Raw genomic sequence first — 22,712 nt, 5'->3', positions numbered from 1 at the left:
GATCTGGGTCTGTGTCTGTCAGCATCGGTTCAGCAGGGTGGGTAAGCTGCGTGAGGAGGGTCTTAAATGCTGATAGTTCTTCCTTCACGATCAGGCGTTGCCTCTGCTCTGCCTGCGCTGCTCTGCTCTGCTTGCTCCGCATTGCCTGGTCATGGATTACTACAACATCCCTGCTGTCGCGCCGCCGGCGGGCCAAGTGTCGAATTTCGTGAACCCGCCGTCGCAGCGGACGGCGATTATCGTGCTGCAGTCGATCTTTCTGTTTCTGGCGCTGTTGGCGGTATCGGCGCGGGTCTGGGTGCGGACGTGTCTGATCAAGATGTGGGGGGCTGAAGACAGTAAGTTTGAGTCTTGTTGGTGGAGGATGTGGCTGACATGGGTGACTTGCAGCGACGTGCATTCTCGCGATAGTAAGTTCCTGGGATGGTGGTGGTGGTCCGGTGGTTTTCGACAGCATGCTAAGGAGAAGCAGTGTGGCTCGATAGCACATATGACATTGTACACCCAGAGTAAGTGAGTCCCTCATCCTTATGTCCATCTCAGCCCTCTAATTCCTTACGGGACAGCCCTCCCCCTGGGCATCGGCCGCCATATGTGGGATGTGCGCGCCATCAACCTCATCCACCCCTCATCCAACCGAGTAGGTCCCCTCCACAATCCATCCCGACCCCTACCCTAATTCTTTCTCGGCCAGGTCCTCGACGCTGGCGGCATCACCTTCCCATGGACCGTGTGCTTCGCCAAAATCTCCATCCTGCTCCTCTATAAGCGCATCTTCCCGCTCCGCCGCGAAATCGTGGCCGTCTGGATCGGCATCGTGGCCGATGCGGTGCTGTACACCCTCTGCATCGCCGTCGCCATCGGCAGTCTGGTGAAATGCGCGAAGCTCTCGCAGCTGGACGCTCCGTACTGCAAGTTCACCTCGGACACGATGATCACCATCCAGTCGGTCATCAACGTGGTGACGGACTTTTACGTGCTACTGCTGCCGATCCCGCGACTGGTCAAGCTGCAAGTGAGTCGACGGCGACGGATTGGGCTGTTCGTGACGTTTATGAGTGGATTGGGGTGCGTTTCCCTGTCCCCGTTGCATGCATGGTGTCTGGTGCCGCCGTACAGAATTGCTAACGAGGGGGGAGGGTAGGGCTTGCGCCACCAGTTTGGCCCGATTGATCAATTTCCAGATCAACGATAATTCGGATGTGTTTTGGGTGACGGGGCGGAATGCCCAGTTTACGTATGTCTCTTGCACTTGAACCTGCGAATTGAAGGGTGATGCTGATTGGGGTAGGATTGTCGAGATGAATATCGCCATTATTGTCGCTTGCGCTACCTCCTTCCCCATGTGCTTTGCTCGGCTACGCTCCATCGGCTCCTCCTTCTTTACTTCCCTGCAGAGCGGGAGTCGCGAGGCCCCCAAGGTCAGTGAGACCGGAGAAGCGGTCCGGACTCATCTGTCGATGCAGCGTCGGCCGGGGGGGCCGACTTGGGAGAGGCTGAAGGGGAAGGGCGGGGAGGATGGACGGATGGATGCGCAGGAGCTGGAGTTTCTGACGGATCCGCCTGTCTGAGGTGGTGAGAGGGTCGAGAGTGCGATAGTGAATAGGAGGGTTGGCTGTATATAGATTATTCTCGTGCTTTGGAGACATTCGGTGCTGTCTGTGCCTATAACTACTTAGTAGGTACTTAGTCGGTACTTAGTAGGTACTTAGTAGGTACTTGGTAGTTCGATGAGCAGTCGCTGAGTAAGCATGTACTGTATAAGCATTCCCTTTTATTTACGAAGTACCAAGTACTAGTCAAGTACTAAGTATGTAGTTATCGGCAATCAGCCCCTAATCCCTAGGGTGTACTACAGCCTGCCGGGGGATATCGTGGCGATGTGATAGGTGTCTCCTGCAGGGATCGTGCTGTGCACTGATTGAATCTAACGGTGTTTAGCGTGAATGAGAGAGTCTTTGTGCCGTCACCCCCAGAAACAATAAGAACAGCCTTGCCCTCTTATTTCTGTGACTTTTTTCCTTTCTTTCTCTCTCTCTTTCTCCCATACACAATCAATCCACCTCCACACATAAACATACACACATATTCAATCCACACACACACACATATATATATATACACCATGTCCCTCAGTCCCGTCCTCATCACCGGCGGCAACGGCTTCATTGCCTACCACATCATCGCCAAACTCCTCGCCGAAGACCCCAACACGATCATCCACAGCCTCGACGTCACCACCACGCGCAACCGCCATGCCGCCCCCAGCGTGCACTACCACGAAGGCGACCTCTCGTGCGCCGCCGACGTGCAGCGCATCATGCAGCTGGCGAGACCCAAAACCATCTTCCACACCGCCTCGCCCGAGTTCTCCGACGCGCCGGAGAGCGCCTACCGGGGAATTATCGTCGAAGGGGCGCACCACCTCCTGGCGGCCGCGCGCGACGTGGGCACCGTCCAGGCGCTGGTGAACACCTCGACCTCGGGGGTGATCAACGACAACCACACTGATCTGATCGACGCGACCGAGGAGCTGCCCATCCTACGGCCGCCCGTGCAGCAGCGCCTGTATTGCATTGCAAAGGCGGATGCGGAGGATGCGATCCAAGCGGCGAATCGCACCCGCCTCCTCAATCATCATAATAATCAGAATGATGATACTAAGGAGCAGGAGGTGCAGCCAGACGATCACGGGATCCTGACGTGTGCCATCCGTCCCAGCCTCGCCTTCGGGGAACGCGATATCGGCACCCTCGGCAAGATGTTCGCCGTGGCGCGCCAGGGTAAATTGCGCTTCCAGATGGGCAACGGACGCAACCCCTACGATTTCGTGTACGTGGGCAACCTGGCCGATGCCCATCTGCTGGCCGCGCATGCCCTGGTCGAGGCGTGGGGAAAACCCGCGCCCCCGCCGGAGAGTCGCGTCGATGGGGAGTGCTTCCACATCACGAACGAGGATCCCTGGTTGTTCTGGGATTTCCAGCGCGAGGTCTCCCGTCTCGCCGGCAAGCCCGTCCGGCCCGAGGAGGTGATCGTGATTCCCAAGTGGGTGGGGTTGACGATCGGCTGGTTCAATGAGTGGGTGGCGTGGATTGTCTCCGGGGGCACCAGGAAGGCCAATATGACGCGCGAGGGGATCCGGTTCAGTACCCTGACGCGCACGTTGAACGGGGCGAAGGCGCGCAGGGTGCTGGGGTATCGGCCGCAGGTTGGGGTGCAGGAGGGGCTGGAGCGGAGTGTGCGGTGGTTCATGGAGAATGAGAAGCAGGAGGAGAAGGAGGCATAATTTGGTGTTTTGTCTGTGAGGGGGGATGGTTGGCTTCGTGCAGTGGTTGTGTGGTCGTGTGTCTAGCACCTAAAACAGAGATGTAGTTACTTGCGTTATGGTTAATGGGTTGAACAGATCAATTTCACGGTTTGCCCTTCCTAGGGTTACTTTTCATTCAATGTAGCTATAGCTATAGCTAGACAAGTATCAGGTGGATGATGGACGGATGCCACGGTATTCTCATTCTACCCAGGTCAGCACAAGTGGATGATAGGGCATCAGGCATCCTCTATACTGTTATGCATGAGTTGAGTGGATCTGGATGACTCAATGCCACGGAAGGCTGTTGTGCCTCAGAAACAGGACTACAGACGATAGCCGCCATTATGAAATGCAATTCTCATGATCGATCTTCACTGATGTATTCACTGTCTTCTTTAAATCATGTGAATAATTCCTTTACTTGATCCTATACGTACTTTATTACTTTTATATCTTGTTAACCAGCTACACTTATAAGTAGTACCACGCAGAGTCATTTAGGACTAGATAGTAGCTAAAGATGAAGCTAAGCAAGTAAATAGCTTTATATATATATTATTTCTAGTACTCCTGCTCCTCTATAGTAGTTGAATTATCCATAGTAATATCCTACCTAGTATTGTACCTGATAGTTCTACTATCTATTCTTGAGCGGATAGCTTATATAATTTAACTTTATTAAATCAATAACTAGTTAACTATATCATATTAGCTTAAATAACTTCTTAGCTCTACCTCCAGCTACATAGAATATCTGGATACAATATTCTAAATAAGACTTACCTCTGGTTGACTTAGGGTAATAGCTGATAATAAAGCTAAGTGATATATAGTCTACAAAACATCGATACTGTATTTCCAATGGCGGCTATTGCCTGTTGTTCGGAAGAGAATTCCGATCACGACGAACAAAATCAGACTCCATCGATAAATGCACTGAGTCTAACCAGTTCTGACCGGCGTAGTCGGAGAAACCTCGGTGAGGCCAAGACCGCGTGGGATGATCTTTTCCCAAGAGAGACCATCGAGAATCTAAGTTAATCGATTAATGAATAACCTTCTAACATCTCTCCCCGCAGAGACTTATAACCTGCGATCCCCAACCACCACTTCCCTCTGCACACTGCACAGCACACTGCACAACTGGGGTCAATCGACAAGATGGCCCTCACTCTCCTCCCGTATGCGTATGCGGGCAACATCTCCTCCGCCTTCCAAGTGTACGATCCAGGCTTCCTCAACATCACCGGGGCCCATCCCACCATCTCCATCCTCCTCAGCAACACCACTGCCTTCGCCCACGAAGGCCCCGTCTACCTCCCCACCACCAACACCCTGTACATGACCAGCAACATCCTCACCGACCCGACCACCAACCAGACCACCATCCAGATCTCCAAGGTCGACCTGGACGCCCACCCGCTCACCGCGGAGATCGTTCGTCCCTCCCCGCCCATCCCCAACCCCAACGGCGGCATCGCCTACGGGGATGGGATCCTGTACTGCGGCCTGGGCAACTTCACCGACCCCGCCGGGTTGTACGTGATGTCTCTGGCCGCCGCCACCACCACCAACAACGAATCCGCACAAGGATCCTACGCAACCACCCCGCTGCTGACCAGCTTCTACTCGCGTCCCTTCAACTCCCCCAACGACGTCGTCGTGCACCCCACCGACGGGGGCATCTACTTCACCGACCCGACGTACGGCTCCATCCAGGGCCTGCGACCTGCCCCGCAGCTCCCGAATCAGGTCTACCGGTTCGATCCCGTCAGTGGCAATGTGCGGGTCGTGGCCGATGGGTTCGTCAAGCCGAATGGACTGAGTTTCTCCCCCGATGGACGGGTCTTGTATGTGACCGATACGGGGTATGCGCTGGGCAATGGGAGTTTCGATCCGTTGATGCCTGCTACGATGTATGTTTCGCTCTGCTGTCTAGTACATAACCAAACTGATCGAAGAACCAGCTACGCTTATGACGTATCCCTCATCCACAACCAACCCGCCCTCACTCACCGTCGCGTCTTCGTGATGGCTGACAACGGGGTCCCCGATGGCATCAAGGTCGATGCGCAGGGCAATGTCTACGCCGGATGCGGCGACGGGGTGAATGTCTGGTCCAGTGGCGGGGTGCTGCTGGGTAAGATCCTCGTGGAGGGCGGAGTGGCGAATTTCGCGTTTGGGAGGACGGGGGAGATGTTTTTGATGGCGGAGGAGAGGATCTATCATGTCATGTTCAATTGAGGGATTCGATTGGGGGTTGTCGGGGGGTTGCATCACGATAATTAGTATAGTATAGTATTGTGGATTGGGGGGAGTACATTCTGTGTACTCTGTATGGTGGACAAGAGAAAGGGAAGGAAAAGGGGGTCAGCTGGAGCTGTATTGATCTAATCTTTATGTATATATGGCTTATCATACGACATACACAACGCACAAGCGGTACGGAAACACCCCTGCTGATGTAGCACCAGTACAGCGAGTCAACGAACAACGTGCGTCCCGAGCATACGGAGTACAGTATTTGCCGAAGATCAATCATGCGATGCGATGCACTGGTCCGAGCGAGGAACCTGTGGAGACCTTGCAAGCCATGGCGTTTCACATTACAGATCTCCATAATAGATCACGTCTTGGCAGGTGATATATTGAACTATCAGATCACTACGCGATAACGAATGACTATCTACCACTGACCACCACTGGCCGGTGTCCTCCTTGGCGTTGCTGTCCGAGTGGCCGAGCAGCGAGGCCTCCAGTGGTCGTGGATGAAGGTGTTGGAGATGGTCACGTAGTCGGAGCCGTGGGTGACCTGGTGGGTGGTTGCGTGAGTGGGTCTTCCGGGGAAGGGAGAAGTGCTTACATCGATGAGTCCGTCGTAGTAGTCCTTGTCGTGGTTGCGGTCGGAGGAGACATCGCAGTGGTCGATCCAGACGTTGTGGGAGTATTCTATCAGCAGGGAGGGAAGTCTTCCTGGACAGTTATTAAGATGAATCTGGGACAAGAGTAGGCGAAATTAAGCAGGGTCATGCATGATCGAGTGAGTATGCTTTCCCCACAACTTTTGCGCTACGAAAGAGGCATAGTGACCTGTTTGAGACGCATGACAGATCCACATATCGCACCGTTGCTCAGGGTGTGATAAAGACTATTGAGTGGGTTTGTTGGTGGGTCTTTCTATTCTGGTTCGAGTTCATCGAAGTGGCAATTGCAATTCCAGAAGGTGGAATTCATAATCCGCCGATAGAGTCCACATCGCTTACGGCTACTCGAGTCTGCATCTCGCCCTTCCGGCGATTTGATTCATGTCTCCTCACCGTCATGCCAGAGTGATGTGAGGTATCAACCATTGACCCGCAGTCGTCTTCCAGTCAGTCACTGTCAATGACCTTGAGCGCCAGGACATACCCGCTCTGTGCATGGAAAGATTACTCCTGGTCAGCGCAGAATTGTGCAGACACGCGACAAGCGGGCCACTTCATGCTTGCGGCTGCGGTAATGCTGGTGAATTACCCTCGTCACCTGGTCAGAGCAGCCCAGCACAATTCTATCATGTATGTCGGTGAAGTGCGCCTATATCAGGGCGGTTATGCTTGTTGTCCGTCTGGCCACGAATGCGCGGGTCGTCGACATAGTGCGGACGAATTTTCATCTATTTCAACAACTAGCCTGAGCACTTCCTCTGGGAGCCTCCAAGCAGGACTGGGATTCACTGGTCGTCTATTCTGGATTGTGCTATGCTATTGATGACTGGTATGAGCCTGGCCTAAGTAGATATAAATAGTTTTAGCAGGATGCTCTTTGAAAAAAGGGAAAACTAGCAGAAAGTCATCTGCGCTTCTGATTCTTCTCGAGTACAGCCCACTGGAGCTTGTTGGAAGATGACTTCTTCCACTGCGGACGAACCGGTATTCACTGCGGATTCCTTTCTGCCTCAGGCATACACCTGGCAACCCCGTCTTGGCAGACCGGAAAAGCCTGCATGGCCGAAAACGGTCTAGTGTGGTTGAGTCCCACCGCGTTCCTTTCCTTTTTCGGATCGACGGTGGCCCTCTTCACTTCATGCCTGAGGCCGTGCATTGCAATTTATCTCAAGGCTGAGCTTGAGATAAATTCAATCATCGCCTTGGTCTGCTTCACAGATCCAAGATTTTTCACTGAAATCTTTTCACTGAAATCTCTACTCCGTAGAGAGTGGTTGTGGGTGAGTGCGCAAGCAGGATACTTTATGTGTGGGTAAATCTTCTTCCATCTTGAAAATCCAGCGTTCAACAAAGTTTCTATCGTCATCCACTGGTAGGATGAACCAACAGGACTGGCACTGGAATCCTACTCGTTCAATACGGGGTGGCAGGCAAAGCTGAGGCTGGATCTGACGCCATCCCCAGCACACGTGGTGTGCGCGTTGGGTGTGTGGGCTGGCCAGGAACCCCCCTTGACAACCTTATTCTGTAGTGTCAACCACAAGGCTGTCACTTATGGTGTAGTAGTCCAGATACCCTGTATAACTCCTGTTACTCTGTATAACTCCTCTATCACTCCAGTTATAACTTCTGATGGCCACTTCGATTATGTAAGGTCATGGCAGGGTAACATTCGCTGCCATCCCCCAAATTCGGCCATCTCCGAGTCTCTCCTCAACTCCAGCTCCTTCACTGATCCTTCCTCGCCACTGCCCCGACGCACCTGCACAGTTTGTTGCCTGGGAGTATCCTCAAAGTTTTCTGTCATTGTTCCCCAAGGAGCCACGCTAGAGCCATCAGCAGCCACTGGGAGAGATTCCATGGTGCTGGTTGGTTATCTGGCTCCTTATCGCGAACATTGGCGCTGTTATCACGCCATAGCACTCCAATCAACCCGCTGGCACTAGTGCTGCGTCTAGAATACACTCGCCTTGTTTAAAACCCTGCAGCTGCCGCGGAGATACCTTCGCCTCATACTGGGTCGCTGATCGTGCATGCCAACAACAATTCACGATGCTCCCCGACGACCAGAAACGGCCGGTGCAGCAGCCCGCGGATGTCGATGAGTTCGACTCGGACGGATACAGTTCGGCAGAAATCTTGAATGCCCTCAAGAATGAAGGTATGGGGTCGCATCAACCCATGGCGCGAGGTCGAGGCTGACTCTATAGACCATCAACATGAGATTCAGCTGCGGACCATGTCCTGGCAGAAGGGGGCGTGGCTGCTGTGCGGAGAGCAGGTCTGTCTGGCCATCATGTCGCAATCCTGGTCGCTCTCGTAAGTCGAGTCCTGCGGTCGGAAAGTGTGAATTCTGATCCATGCAATGCACAACAGCGTCTTGGGATGGGTGCCAGGAATCATCACCATGTTAGTGTCGGGGATCCTCTTCTGGATTACCTCGATGACCATGCACAAGTTTATCATGAAACACCCGCAGATCCGAAACATATGTGAGTCTCTGCCGGGCATGATGCGATCAAGGTCCGACTGACACAACGCGCAGGTGACTTCGGATACTATGCATTTGGGAAGAGCAAGGCTGCCTATGCATTCGCCGGGTTCATGCTGATGGCCAACAACATCCTTCTGATCGGCTTCCACATCTTGACGGGGGCCAAGATCCTCAACACCCTGTCCGATCACTCCCTCTGCACGGTGGTTTTCTCGGTCATCTGCACAATCATGGGGGTGGTGCTCTCGGTCCCCCGAACGCTGCACCATGTCTCCTTCATGTCCATGTTCTCCTGTAAGTACTCGTGTGGCATCGGCTCCCGGTCGCATTCGCTGAACCGACCTAGCGGCCTGCATGGCCATCTCTATCCTTCTGTTCCTTATCTTTGCGGGGATTGAGAAAGCGCCCCTGTACGGATACAACGGGGACTACCCCAGCGATGGCCCCGTGCACACCTACGCCTTTCCCCTTCCTGGCACCACCTGGGTCAATTGCATGAACGCCGTCCTCAACATCACCTTCCTCTGGGTGCCTCAGATCCTCTTTCCGACCTTCATCTCGGAGATGGAGCGCCCGCAGGATTTCCCCAAGGCCCTCGCCGTCCTCACCGGCATCTCCGTCATCCTGTTCATCGTGCCCCCCGCCATCGGATTTCGATACCTGGGTCAGTACGCCACCGCACCGGCTTTCGGTAGTCTGGGGACGGTCGCGTACAAGAAGGCCTCGTTCGGGTTCGTGATCGCGCCTACCCTCATCATCGCCGTCATCTACGCCAACGTCAGCGCCAAGTTCGTGTTCGGGCATCTGATGGGCCGCTCGCGCCATGCGCACAGCAACACGGTCATCGGCTGGGGGGTGTGGCTGGGCCTGATGGTGGTGATCTGGGTGCTGGGGTTCATCTTCTCCGAGGTCATCCCCAGCATGGGCGACTTCTTGTCGCTGCTGGGCGCGGCCTTCGACTCGTTCTTTGGGTTTATTTTCTTCGCGGTCGCCTACTGGCAGTTGTACCGGGGCAGGCTGTTTGCAGGCGCGGGACGCAGCGTCATGACAGTCATCCATATCATTGTGATGGCATGCGGGTTGTTTCTGTTAGGCCCGGGGCTGTACGCGGCCGTCGAGGCGATCATCGCCGATTATGCGGGGTCGACTTCGCCGGCGTTCAGTTGTGCTAATCTATCCCTGTAACTGTGTCATGATCTACCTGTCTGTTATGAACGAGATGAATGTGAATGTTGGAGTCGGGTATGGTTTCAGTGTGTCGGGGTATAGGTCCGCATGAACGTGCCTCTTCATGTCTTGGTACTCTTCAACGTCCATTTGCCTCTGAGCGTCTCTTGCCCGATGCTCTCTCCTCACCTCCAGATTCAGAGATCGGTTCTCCGCCTCTCTTCCTGACATCCCGTCCTGACCACCGAGATGAAGCGGTATGGCAGCGGTATCCACGGGAACCCGGATGCCTCTTTCGAGCAGTGCGTCAAAAGTCACAGCATGGGAAACGAGGTTCTGATTGCCTTGTATTGCAGATTAGGTCGGATCTCTCCGTTGCTTTTGGGGATAGCAAAAGCGGCTTGCCGGTTCCGCCCTAACGACGTCTTTCGGTCTGTGTTTCCGGTGGCTCTTGCTTTGAGTAACATTGCACTCGCTCTCACTATCGGTTGTGATCTATGGTTACTAAAGGGAACCGTCGTAATACTACCGGTGACACAAAGATCAATCTGGCTGATGAGATGGACCGCCAGCTGAATCGGTTGCGATGGTTGTACGCATACACCCAGAGAAGACACCGCGATCGTGGGAGTCGGTAACCGTCTGGCACTGGACTTCTCTGCTACGGACCAGTGAGGTCATTTGCAGTGGCCGGTATGGTTGGAGTCGGGTTGAGTTTGCAATATGCGAGAGTGTGGTATTCTCCTCATTACATGCTGCAGCCATGGAGGGTGGTGGCATAAATCCACATCACTTTTAGGATATGCCATTGTATCCGGGCGGGGCCCGCAGCGAGAATATATATCCAGCCATGCTATCATGCCTTTCTGATTCGGGAATGACTCGGAGTCTGTAGCATAGTACCTAGAGAAACCACATCTGATGCATTCTTCTGTAAATGAACATAGCTGAGTCACGAGAATGTGTCTCTGCTATTAGTATCTCATGTACAAAGGAAGCAACGATGATTGCATCAAGTGCATAGCACCGTTGTCTTTTGGAATATATTTACAATAGCAGTTAGCTCTTCAACAACCAGCCTAGCTAGCTCAATCGGCAGAGCGTGAGACTCTTAATCTCAAGGTTGCGGGTTCAACCCCCGCGTTGGGCTTTCATCTTTTGTTTTTTTCGTGTCTTGTGCTTTTGGTGCTGGGTGGGGCTCATGCTCCAGGCTGTGGGTCCGACTCCCGGATGCAGACTATCCACGGAGCTGTGTCCTGCATCTCGATGCAGCGGTTGACTTGGCAGACTCGTCGAGATAAAGATAAACGTCCGTGGTGAGTATCACAGTATCAATGGATTCCTATCACATTAGCTAATCAGGTCAATTGCTGTATTGCGTATCGTGGTCGCAGCTCAGTCACTCTGATACATGAACCATGTCTCCGGAGCCCTAATCATGGGATGGCGCCGCAGCAATGGAACCCAACGCTAAATAAAGCTCCTTACGCAAAAGAGGGGGTCTATAATCTGGCTCGACTGCAGCTGTACGCTTGCTATCTGCGTTGAGTATGCTTCTTGCTGATTCGAACTCAGAGTGTTCTTCTGCAAGGTCTTTCGAGCCTGTGTTACAGGTATAACCTGCCCCCGAGACAGTTGCAGTTGCCTGTCCATTATATTCTCTCACTATGTGTGCATATACCAGATCAGCCCCCGCCAGTCTTGGCTGTGCTTCTGACAGAATATACACGGCTAGTTGTGTCTGGCTGGACGGGAGGGTGCTCAGCATGAATTCGGCCCACGTGGTAACTCAGTTGCATAGAGCGCACACTCTCGTGAGCGTGAGTAGAAGAGTGACCCTATTTGGCCTGTGGAGCGTGGCTGTTTCTTGACCCTGCCTTTGAGTGTTTCAAAGAACCTTCAACGTTGCATCTGGTGAGTATAAGAGGGAGGGTAATCTTATTCAGCTCTATGAGAGAAGCGTGACCGTTGCGTGTCGTCGAGGACATTGTTCCTGCTGGATACCAGACTGGAGTTCGTATCTTGAACTAGATCCCCTTTGCAGGGTAGTTCGTGCCCAATTGTTGGTGTTTCGCCCATGCAGCGTATGTGGTGCTCTTGCTTGGATTCGCAAGAAGCTTTGTCGTGACGGAATTCCGACTGCCGCTTACCGTTCGTAGATGACAGAGACCCTGTGGCTGGAGTATCAGCTTCCGGACAGCGAGTGAGGCTCTTTGCCATTATTAAGGGTTGATAATGCAGCTCACGCGAGAGAGCCTAAGGGCACGTTCGAGTCTGTTCAGGAGATTGGCCTTGTGAGAGAAGGTTGCCAGAGGGAGTTATAGTATGGTGAGTCAATATTCCCTACTAGGGTTTGTGTCAAGAAACCCCCGGAGATGAACTCGCGGACTCTGCCAGACCCTTGAGACCTACAGTAAAGGTCTCACTGATCCGGTGGATTCTACGGGCAACGCAATATAATCTTGCGATGCAACTACATGAAGGGTCAACTGAACTGTCCATAGTTACGGACAACCCTTGGAGCTCTGTATGCCAAATGGGGGCTATGCAGTATACCGTTGATGACAATGGTAGTGGTGTTCACCAACCATCAGTGCACTTAGCCAAATGAAGTGCAGGCAGCGGAGGAGGTACGAGGAAGACATATTTCTAACCAAGGTAGCTAGGTACCCCTCTAGTGACAACAACAGACTAGTTATCTCATCCAATGATAGCCAACTCGTTATGTGTACCTCGATGTAATGAGTCTAGTCCAAGAGAAATCATCACGCAGTTTATCGTCCGACGAGCTGATCTTCCTGCATGAATATCTGTGATATTACGGAAAGTCACTAGGTTTCTTCGCGAGTGGGCAACTCCTCCCCCCACAACCCCTTCCGAGGGGCACACTGCAGTCAAGGCCATCAATCACACATACCGCGTGGAACCCCCCGCATGATGCATTCACTCCCACGAAAGTACTCCGTACTGTATCAGCTGATCCGGATCTCATTCGGGGCGAAAGAACACAGACCCCCGCCGAGGGGCCTTCCCGCTCCCATTCCTGCGAACGGCACTAAATTAGGGCTAACCACCTTAGGCCGGGGAACCATCCTTGTGTACTGTATGACTATGGGGCCAGGGGCCATGGGCTGGATGAATTTTCCCCTGGTTCATGGTTGGTTATGGAGGGAATTCAAATCTAGCTTGTGAGTCATAATTCATCGATTCATGCAAGTACCAGTTTCAAAACCAGGGAGAAGGTTGTGTGCCAAGGTTCATCAGTTCTCTTCCTGCGAGACTTAGGGGAGGACTTTTGCTCACTAGTAACTTACTGATTCTACAAGAGCACTCACTGCTAGCATACACAGCGACAGCTGGAAAAAAAGCAAGTCAATCTACACCATACACAGCTGAATACGAGACTCAACCTACTCGATTGTCCTATCCGGACCGAATACAGATACACCCGAGACATCGCCGAGAATATTCTAGATTCTGGAATAAGGTTTAGAAACCCGATCCCTTCGAATCCATCCAACGATTACGGAGTAGCAAAACTCAAGATCCAACCTAAACAGCCGGAACAGGCGATGGAGAATCGGATCGGATCGGATCAGATGAAGGATGCAGGATCGGGGGCGCGGATCCTTGTCCGCGGTCCCGAATCTGCATAGCATCAAACGAACCCCGGCGAGCAAGTGGTTTGGATGGATTTCATGTGGAGTGGGGAGTGCTGGGGGATAATCATCTCTGCGGTACTGGAAAATATCCTGAAGGTTCTCTCCTTCAGATATGATGATATGAGTAGGTAGCTTCACGATTTATCTCCGATTGATTCTCTGGCTGGAGTGGACGAGGTTACATTGGGAGTCCCTACCTCATCCACTTGACTATCTGGATTGTAGCTCGTAGCTCAGTCGGGTGTGGTAGCTACCTAACTACCTCCGTAGACAAGTGGACAAGGTATGCAGTGGATGCTCGGTTCGCTAGCCGATCGTTGGGGTCTGGTTGGTGGTTCGATCCTGGATCCATCCATCTCGTGCTCTCTTCTTGCAGTCAGTACCGGTGGTTATGGTGGAACCTTGGATAAGTTACTAGTATCGCTGCAGCTCTACACTTGCCTGCTTACCGCTCTAGACACTTACAGTAACGATCGAGGGTCACTACAATGGGAGCATATCAGCCTCATCTATAGCATATCACATCTCAAGATCTGCGATAACTACTACATCACAGCGACACACACGTGACAAGCAGAAGACCAGCAAGTCAACACGCAGCATACAAGCACAGTCCACCTACCTCCTCCCCCTGCACCAAACGATCATGCAGTTGTCAGTTCCTGACCCCACACAGAATAAGCTTACCACCCAAGAAGAAAACCCGAGCTCACCAATCAGACAAGTAACTAGCATGAAGATACGAGGCTGTGTAGCCCAGTACAGGAATGAATCCCATACTGAGTACTTAGGTACCTACCTTACGCCTTCCTTGTCCACTGCAGTCACTCACTCAGTAGCAGGCTAGCAGCTAGCACATCAGCCATCCTAGGCAGCAACGAAAACCATGGCAGAATGGAACGAGGTAAGCTATGCTGATCATGGCAACTACCACGATACCACTCCTCAGTACCTCACGCCATGCACGCCATCATGGATACGGAATATACATCCGTGTCAATCACCAACACGGACGACAAGCACAAGCGGGATCTTCCCAATCACTACGTGCACAATAAACGGTTGGGATCTTCCAGCTGAACTAACTCTCTAATTAGAGCAGACGATCCGCGATCCTCTCCTTCCGGCAAACACCAGGAAACACCAAAGTGGAACGGAGGAATCCTGCATCTCTTGCCCACGATCTCAACCACTAGAACCTCCAGCCTCAAGTGACAGGCAGTTATGCACAGAAAATCAAGCGCAGGAAGACGACAAATCCAGGAAAATCTCTGGACACTCCATCCTTGTTAATGCAGCCGAACGTACGGAGTATGTAACCGCTAGTGCGGTTTAGCGGCTACGCTATCGGGAGCTATCAATTCCCTCCGGCTTCCGGCGGACCACAGAAGAAAAAAAAAAAATAAATAAATTAATCTCCGAAAATAGTCGTGGAGTAAAACCGTTGCGCATAGTCTTTCCCCCTTTCTCGCTTCTCGGGATTTGGTGGGCGCCGTGTCCACTTTCTTTGCCCAGAAACCTGGCAGAATAGATGAAGAATAGATTGCGCCTTGGTCAATATATTTATATTTAATCAGTCTATCACAGCAAAATCCGGAACCCATGGAAGAAAAGCGAAATTAGAATATATGAACAAGTAGTAGTGATAGTAATAGTAGCCAAAAACGAAGAACCAGGCAGACCGAAAAAAAAAAAAAAAAAAAAAAAACAAAGCAGTGCGGTCAAGGTCAATCAATGATCAGCCCAGCCTACACCAAGCCTAGCGTTCTTTTGACAACAATCGATCGATGCAATATCCCAGTTCGTATTCTCGTAACCAATCCCAATCCCAATAACCCAACCCAAACCAACCGAACACCGCCAATGCAAATAGTCTAAAGAAAATCGCGTTCTGATGAGTAGAGTGATGAAGATTGATCGCTGAGAGCCCCGGGAATCGCCACCTTGGTGGCATCAAACTCCCATGCTTGCTCGCGTGCGTCTTTCGCATTGCGAACCTGCATCGGGTAGGTCCACTCCTTCAAGCGGCCTTCCAGAAAGCCCATGTCGCGGTTCTTCTCCCACATCCGCCGGGACACCTGGAAGGCGGCGTTCACGGTCCCGCGACGCAGCTCCTCGTAAGCCTTGAATGCCACAGGCAGAGGGTCATAACGGTGCTTGGCGAGAATGCGAGAAAAGAGAATCGCATCGTCCAAGGCATAGGCCGCCGATTCGTCACGAGGAGGCATCTAGTCAGATCAGTATGCGAAGGACATCCAACTCATCAATCAGAACGTACCGCATGGGCTGCATCGCCCAAGAGGATCACCCGGCTCCGATACCACCGGGCGTTAGGCCGAACCTGCCACACAGGATACAGCATCCAGTCGTCGGCCTTGTTCACAAAGTCCCGGATGCAAGAGATTCCCGATCGGCCAAAGCGCTCTTGCATCTCTTGGCGCAGAGCTTTTTTGATCGCAGCCGTTCGCCTCCAGTCTTGGCCCGGGTCCATGCGGTAATGAGGGAGCAGCTCCTCCCGGAATTGCACAATAGCGGCCAAGAAGATCTGCTCATGGTCGCGGTCGCAGTAACTGGCCAATAACGAACCGTGCCGCGAGATGTTCATGGAAGTAGAGCGGAAGTGAACAGGGGCGGTGATCTTCTTAGTGTCAACCAGGGTCTGGCAGAAGGAGATACCCGTGTACTCGGACGGGCTGTCAGGATCCACCCAGTGCATCCGCGTGGCTGAGTGAACACCATCGCAGCCCAGAACCAAGTCGCCCGTGGCCGTAGTACCGTCGTGGAAGTATAGCGTAGCCTTGTCTTTCGTCTCCTTTCCGCGAATCAGTTTCTTCCCAAACACCACGTTCACATTCGGGGACCGTTCAACCACTGTCAGCATGGCCACCGACAGGGCGATCCGCATCACACGACGACCCTTGTACCCGCCGAACCCATTGCCATGCTCGTCCACAAAATCCACCGATCCGAGGGACCGCCCGGACCGACTAGAGTACAACTCGATGGCGTCCACATCGGTCCCGCCCTCCGGCCCAAGTCGGTCCATCTCTGCGAGGACGCCCAGACGATCGAGGTGCCGTTGAGCGACGGGGGTGAGGTTGATAGCACCGCCGGAGGTAGACAGAATGTCGTGTCGTTCATATACCGTGATACGAAGGTCGGGGACGAAGGGGGTCAGTTCTTTGGAAAGAGCCAAGGCAGCGGCAATGCCTGCAATGCCGGCGCCAACAACGAGGATATCGCGGGGAACTGGGTCGCTTTCTTCGGCGGGTGCTCGGTCGACATTGTACCAAAAGTCGGCCCAGTCTTTCCCCGCGGAAGGCGGCGGGGTTGCTTCATATCCGACATCCATCATGATGTAGCTTCAATCAATCCTGTAATGGGTTTAACAACGCAGAAGGATCGTGTACATAAACAGGGAAGAGCGGTCATATAAGGAGCGTGGTAAGCAGTCGATTGTCCAGAACCGAGGAAGTAATTTTCTGAAGAGGCAGGAGTCGAATTAGGGAAAGAAATTCTCATAAAAAAAAAGGTTTGGGGGCGAGATACATCGGCCTCCAATACCTAGGGGCAAGGCCAGGAGAGCAGTAAATTTATATATAGACCAATGAGACTGGTGCATCAACGATGGTTTGGGAGACCATCGAAGAGGGGACATGTTCGGCCGGAAAATGGAGAGTGTTCGGAAGTTGGCCCTGGCATCGAGTTTCGAGACAGCCAAAAATTGGCAACTGGGAAAAATTTGTCTGCAGGAATCCACATCTCACAGGCTTCATAGGCTCATAGGCTATGACAGCCTCAAAACCCGATGAGCTACGACTTCCGGCCGCATGAACGGCGCCAGGCCTTCATCCGCAGCTCCACTCCATGCCCGACGAGCAGTCAATCCGAGACGTCATAGGCTGGAAGCCAGCAGCTGTCAGTGACTGAACTTCATTAGTTCCGCGGTAGGAACGCTGGATCATTCCATTGTAGCCGTTGTGACCCGGCTCGGCACTCGTAAAGGGCATAGAAACTTTGGCGATAGGTCTCATTGTGGACAGCAAGGGGAGTGTGCTCAGGGAAAGGAGCTCGAAGGCTGGGTCAGACCAAAGCTCTTCCACCCGGCAGCTGGTCCGTGTGTCATTTTTGAGATTAACATTGATGGGGAAGCGACTTCATCTGATCAGGATTCAGGAGAACTCGATTAGACGCAGACTGCGCTGGATTCTGCTTTCTTTGCCCCCTCCATCCTGCTGAATTTTTTCTTCTTTTTTTTTAAGCAGTGTCTGAAGCCAAGACACTAATTGTGACTAAGCAGGGTTTTTATTTTTTTTTTCCTTTCTTCTTGTGCGTTTGCCTGCAGCAAATCTGCACACGCTGTCTGATCAATTTCCAGCCGCTTCAAGGTTAAAGCCTGTCCTTCCGGACATATCTGCCGATCCCATCGTGAAATTCCGACCGGGATCAATCCTTGTCTTTTGTCAGACCAGATCTATTTGCTAAGCAGGCCGGATTCGGACCCGGTCGGCAATATGGCTCACCCCCTTGATCCCGGTCGAGATTTCTTCTTGCGCAGATGCTGTATGTAGCCTGTCCCACGATGACGAACGGTGGTCCCCCTCCCATGTGGTTTCTAAGCGGAAGATGTCCATCGTTCTGCGTTTCTGTCCATGTCCATCCGAAATGATCAGGATGGACTCGACTCCGCTTCGAGATCCAGCAGAGATGGATAAGGCCCCCCTTGCCCCCTTCTCCTTCTTCCCCTCGTTTCTGGTCTCCATTTTTAACGGTAGTTGTCCGTGACCACACCAGCGAACGAGGTTAGCCTGTCGTAATTGGCCCCCACCCCGCCCTTCCGTTCTCCACCGTCGAAGCGACTGTTGTCAATACTTGACGTAGCTTTTCCGTCTGGTGGCTTCGGATTCGGATTGAAAGCGCTGGCCTGCGCTCGAAGGGCTTGCTACGGAGTAACAATGGCAGCAGTGGAAAACTGAGTCTCGAGAGGCAAAATAGAGGAGAAATAATAGCCACTAGTGCAAAAAGACTGCAGAATTAGCAGTGTAGAAATCTTGTTGATGGACGATTATGATGTCTTCCCCGCAGCCTGTCAATCCAGAGACAGTGGACCTGTCATATCCTTCGCCGGTGACCCGAAAACGGCTGACAGAAAGGGGCCTGGGAGTGGCTGGACAGGTCCGGTTCGCATGTCTCGGGAATGATACGGAGGACAAAGTTTGGGACGAGTAAGCTTGATTACACCTGTCACTGCGTGGCTGCAGGGGAAAGCTGTCGAGATTGTGTGAGAGAAAGTGTTCGGGTGGTCCAGAGCGTTGGGAACCGTGTGTTCCTGCTGATCGGGCATCGGAAGGCAAGTGACCCTGGCAGTGACCCCATTCATTTTAATATTTGTGTCAATTGATCAACAATACGAAAAGAACAATAATACTCAGCTACGATGGTCTGGTTAGACCAGCGAGCGTATGCTGTGTCGAAGCGATAAGCCTCGAAAAGTCGAAAGCGATGATGGTGACATGGATAGTGTAGCAGTAATAGTACATTGTGAGCAAGTCTCGAAGGGGAAGAAGTCCCGAGGCCACCACACAGATTTAGGAAAGAGGGTGAGACCTGGGGCCTCCTCCTCGGCTGCCTTGGCTTCTTCTTCTTGTTCTTCTTCCAGAACAAACAACACAGCCTCTTCTCTCCCCTATCTGCTTCCCCCTTCCCACCCCATAGAGCACGAATTGACTCGTTAGCCCTAGTGTTCACGGACTCATTTTAACGGGACCGCCATGAGGGTCACTGTGTTGCTATTTTGAGATGAGCTCCATCCATCTCAATCCCCATCCTCGACTAGCAAAACATCCATCCCAATGTCTCCAAATCGGTCTCAGATACGCGCCAGGGCTCCTCAGCCCCATGTCGCAAGCTAATGCAGGTTTGCTCGAACCTCTGTTCGAGTCGTCACTGTCATAAAATTGTAAAAGAGGGATCGACAATCATCTTGAAGCATCTAGGCCCATTGGCAAATATCAAGGTTACGAGGGACAAGCACGAAAGGTATCTCGACAACCTAGCTCACAGTAGCAGGCATCACTACCTCTGCGAGAAACGAGAATGCATCTACAAATCTGTGCTCGGAGACAAGTCCCTCGGATAAGTGTGCTATGTCAGATATGACTTGTCTCGACCGTATCAGCCGGCCGATAGTAAGAACAGCCGGCTGGGCTCAATCTAAGCGAGCCCAAAGCGTATCCAGGGTACGGCTTCGTCCGGAGTCAATCTAAATCAGTCATCGGTAGTTGAGCGTCGACGCCCCAAAAGCCACCGCCCCGTCGAAAGCAAACCAGAGCCCTCGGCTGTCAAAACAAAGATACATCTAAACTCAGAACTTTTATGACATGTCTCATAACTGTCGTCCTTGGCATCACATGCAAACCGTTCTACGTTATGCAACTTCCAGCAGTCATACGGAGCGCCTCGTCTATTCAGACTCCCTCACACGGTCTCGATGCACCCGAGAGTCAAGGTTCCAGAACGCATTGACTCCAGACAAAGCGCACACAATGGCTTCGAAAGTCAGCTTCGCTCCACAAATGTCAAGCCGTTGACATCAACTCACCAATCACAGTGCTCATTTCATAGTACCCGACGTGCTCGGCCAGGTATCCAGAAAGCACGGGCCCAATAAATGCGCCCAGAGTCCAGCTTACACTGGCCATCGACAGAGCCCGCGAGTAGCCTCCATTCGGACCGAAGATGCCCGGGGTCTCAGCTTCAAGCTCGTCGATGGTGACTGCCCATCTTATAATTAGGTGATGTTCAATCCCATAAATCGCGGGTGACATACCTGTGGCTTCGATTGTTGCCGCCCCATTCATCAGACAGGAGAATGAGCCTACCAGGGTGACGCAGATTGTGTAGATCACTTGTCCTCTGTCGCCTTTGTTGGCCCAAGGGAAGCGGTCGTCGCCCGGCATCCCACATACCCACATGATTGGTGCGAGGATGAGAAATCCCGCTGTCGTTGGCCACCTCGTACCAACCCGGTCCTTCAGCCAGCCCACAAGGGGGCTAAGGATGATCCCCGGTCCCTGTAGGGCGAAGAACATCATCCCTGCGGGGAAACTGCCCCAGTTGAACACATCGCGGACATGCAGTGGGAGGGTAGTGTCGAAGCTCGAGATCAAGATGGCAAAGGAGAAGAAACTAACGACACCAGCCAGGAATCGACGATGCTGCAGGATAAATACATAGAACCTCCACCCTGTCAAATTGGGTGCGGTTGCATTGCTGTGACCCAGGAGCGGTGCATTTTCCGGGTCCGCCGCGGTACTGTGAGCAGGCTGTGTACTTTCTGAGGCACAGGATTAGTGGACGGTCGGGCTCGAGCTGAGACGTGCCTACTTACCATTTCTAGCTTTTGACTTTTCTAGCATGAGAAACCGCAGGACGATGTCTACGATCAGGATTGTAAAGGCGCTCGACCATGCGAGCCAGTATCCTCCAACCTCGAAAAGTATGCCCGCTACCATGGGTCCGCCCGAGGTACCCGCTGCGACGATTAGGGAGATTACGCCGTAGGTCTTGCCCAGATGCTCCGGCCGAACATTGTCCGCGATCGTGGCGTAACCTACCACCCAAATAAACGAACTGGCAATCGCCTGGACCAGACGACCGGCGAACAGCGTGAAAGCTATTTTCGTAGCGGTCAGCCCCCATAGCTCAGCAGCAGAGCTTGTCCTCAATCCGCCACAATGATCTCATGGTCACTCACTCGAAGTCGCCATCGCCAAGATTATAGACCCGACCAAGGCCGCCACCAGAGACCAGATGAGCAGTCCCCTCTTGGAAGGTAATCCATCGGCATAGTGACCGATAAAGGGACTCGTGATCAGAGAGGCTACCGCGCTCTCCGATAACAGAGAAAAGCTCATCCGTTGTGTCAAGGCGACATCCAGTCCGAGGCGATTTTCAAGTACGTAGGGAAGGATCGGAACGAGGAAGGTGTAGAGGAACGTATCTAGTAGTAATCAATAAGAATGGTGTCAGCTTCAAGCAACGAATGATGGTGCTGAGATGCGTCGCTTGACAGTTTTTTTTTTTTTTTTCCTTTTGCTTACCGGTGAACAGTGCTATGGCCATGGCACTCACGATGAACAGCGGCGATGAGCGCCATTTCTGGCCCCATTTGGTGCCTTCCTTGACCGTAGTGATAGTCATGATGCTGTCGAGGGCACAGAACAGCAGCAGAGGAGGTGGTGCGAAAAGAGGGGAGACATGATTGATTCTGAAGATAAGCAGAAATCCAGCATGGAGGCCCAGCACGCCTTACCGCTGCTGCTATCGTGCTTGTCCCCTGGTTGGTCCAAAAGCCCGCACTCCCCACCGGGTCACCGATAAGGATTTATTTTCTGTCGGGCTTCAAGTATAAACACCTTGCAGGGTGCAGACATGTGTGTGTTTCTGTTTCCTCTGGAAGAAAACGGTGGAGGGTTACTTGCAGAGAGGGTCCATTGTGGGGTTATTCAGTGAGGTGTGAATGGCACTGATGTTGGTGAATGAATGTCGGTCGATTGATAGCTTCAATGGGTGGGGTAATTCAATGTATCGAGCCGAGGTAGTCTTATCTCTTCTTTGCTTTGTGGAGAGCTCCATGTCCACCACATTCACGGCCGTAAGGAGGTTGTCTTGAATATCCTGCTTCTGTTTCTTCAATTAAGGAGAACGGAGAACGGTGAACGTTAACTATGCAGCACCCCCCCATACATCTTTTTCTTGGAAATGATGACATGTTGCTAATGACCGTTAAGCTGATCAGACTAGATATACATTGTGTAGGTAGTGACTGGATACTGCACGATGTGCTGGTGAATTGATGTGGACTCTCTTCTTCATTCCTCAATCATGAATACATCTACATTTCATACCTCCCACCTGCCATCTTCTCTTCTTCTCTTCATCTCTCCGACTACCACCACCCATCAATCTTTCAACCCACACCACCAGCAATCGAAAATAACAGTGGACCATGCTTGATTGCCTGGGTTCATCACAACACCAAAGTCCCCTTCTTCAGGTGTCTGCCAACATCCTTCATATCGTCCTCAGGTTCCGTTGGATGATGAGACAACCATGTCAACATTCATGGCCTACGTCTGTCTGCGGAGGTCCGT

At 52.4% G+C, this 22,712-nt stretch overlaps 8 protein-coding genes and 1 non-coding gene across 9 annotated transcripts; 7 read left to right on the top strand and 2 right to left on the bottom strand.

Annotated features, from left to right (window-relative positions):
* Positions 1-151: 151 nt before the first annotated feature.
* On the top strand, positions 152-3,497 carry BP01DRAFT_419000 (NAD(P)-binding protein; the record flags this gene model as incomplete). Its single annotated transcript, XM_025579368.1, has 7 exons — positions 152-338; positions 391-410; positions 695-1,068; positions 1,145-1,237; positions 1,292-1,421; positions 1,794-1,798; positions 2,137-3,497. The coding sequence occupies 7 exons, from the start codon at positions 152-154 to the stop codon at positions 3,284-3,286; spliced, it is 1,959 nt and encodes a 652-aa protein (XP_025427056.1). The 3' UTR covers positions 3,287-3,497.
* An 877-nt stretch (positions 3,498-4,374) lies between these two features.
* On the top strand, positions 4,375-5,793 carry BP01DRAFT_328580 (SMP-30/gluconolactonase/LRE family protein). Its single transcript, XM_025572953.1, has 2 exons — positions 4,375-5,226; positions 5,278-5,793. Exons 1-2 carry the CDS (start codon positions 4,472-4,474, stop codon positions 5,552-5,554), a joined length of 1,032 nt encoding a protein of 343 aa, XP_025427055.1. The 5' UTR covers positions 4,375-4,471; the 3' UTR covers positions 5,555-5,793.
* Positions 5,794-7,175: 1,382 nt separating this feature from the next.
* BP01DRAFT_187940 (uncharacterized protein) lies at positions 7,176-7,661 on the top strand. Its single transcript, XM_025570919.1, has one exon. It carries the CDS (start codon positions 7,293-7,295, stop codon positions 7,548-7,550), a length of 258 nt encoding a protein of 85 aa, XP_025427054.1. The 5' UTR covers positions 7,176-7,292; the 3' UTR covers positions 7,551-7,661.
* A 530-nt stretch (positions 7,662-8,191) lies between these two features.
* Positions 8,192-10,029, top strand: BP01DRAFT_187921 (putative amino acid transporter). The gene is made up of 5 exons (XM_025570917.1): positions 8,192-8,395; positions 8,445-8,553; positions 8,611-8,726; positions 8,780-9,022; positions 9,075-10,029. Exons 1-5 carry the CDS (start codon positions 8,287-8,289, stop codon positions 9,911-9,913), a joined length of 1,416 nt encoding a protein of 471 aa, XP_025427053.1. The 5' UTR covers positions 8,192-8,286; the 3' UTR covers positions 9,914-10,029.
* BP01DRAFT_187932 (uncharacterized protein) lies at positions 9,967-10,522 on the top strand. The gene has a single exon (XM_025570918.1). It carries the CDS (start codon positions 10,145-10,147, stop codon positions 10,469-10,471), a length of 327 nt encoding a protein of 108 aa, XP_025427052.1. The 5' UTR covers positions 9,967-10,144; the 3' UTR covers positions 10,472-10,522.
* A 450-nt stretch (positions 10,523-10,972) lies between these two features.
* On the top strand, positions 10,973-11,045 carry BP01DRAFT_t299. Its single transcript has one exon. It is a non-coding gene; the product is annotated as a tRNA-Lys (tRNA).
* A 1,682-nt stretch (positions 11,046-12,727) lies between these two features.
* Positions 12,728-13,262, top strand: BP01DRAFT_187909 (uncharacterized protein). The gene is made up of 2 exons (XM_025570916.1): positions 12,728-13,150; positions 13,202-13,262. The coding sequence occupies exon 1, from the start codon at positions 12,830-12,832 to the stop codon at positions 13,085-13,087; it is 258 nt and encodes an 85-aa protein (XP_025427051.1). The 5' UTR covers positions 12,728-12,829; the 3' UTR covers positions 13,088-13,150; positions 13,202-13,262.
* Positions 13,263-15,431: 2,169 nt separating this feature from the next.
* BP01DRAFT_306778 (FAD-dependent oxidoreductase) lies at positions 15,432-16,912 on the bottom strand (the record flags this gene model as incomplete). The annotated part of the gene is made up of 2 exons (XM_025572255.1): positions 15,432-15,785; positions 15,836-16,912. The coding sequence occupies 2 exons, from the start codon at positions 16,910-16,912 to the stop codon at positions 15,432-15,434; spliced, it is 1,431 nt and encodes a 476-aa protein (XP_025427050.1).
* Positions 16,913-19,553: 2,641 nt separating this feature from the next.
* Positions 19,554-21,821, bottom strand: BP01DRAFT_349983 (MFS transporter). The gene is made up of 6 exons (XM_025573775.1): positions 21,660-21,821; positions 21,314-21,559; positions 20,948-21,232; positions 20,387-20,893; positions 20,159-20,332; positions 19,554-20,106 (listed from the first exon to the last, which is right to left on the bottom strand). The coding sequence occupies exons 1-6, from the start codon at positions 21,757-21,759 to the stop codon at positions 20,021-20,023; spliced, it is 1,398 nt and encodes a 465-aa protein (XP_025427049.1). The 5' UTR covers positions 21,760-21,821; the 3' UTR covers positions 19,554-20,020.
* Positions 21,822-22,712: the final 891 nt, after the last annotated feature.

The sequence above is a fragment of the Aspergillus saccharolyticus genome (genome assembly GCF_003184585.1).
Source record: "Aspergillus saccharolyticus JOP 1030-1 unplaced genomic scaffold BP01scaffold_53, whole genome shotgun sequence".
Classification (NCBI taxonomy): Eukaryota; Fungi; Ascomycota; class Eurotiomycetes; order Eurotiales; family Aspergillaceae; genus Aspergillus; species Aspergillus saccharolyticus.
Note: the sequence above shows the minus strand (reverse complement) of the source record. Positions and strands in the feature narration are given on the sequence as shown.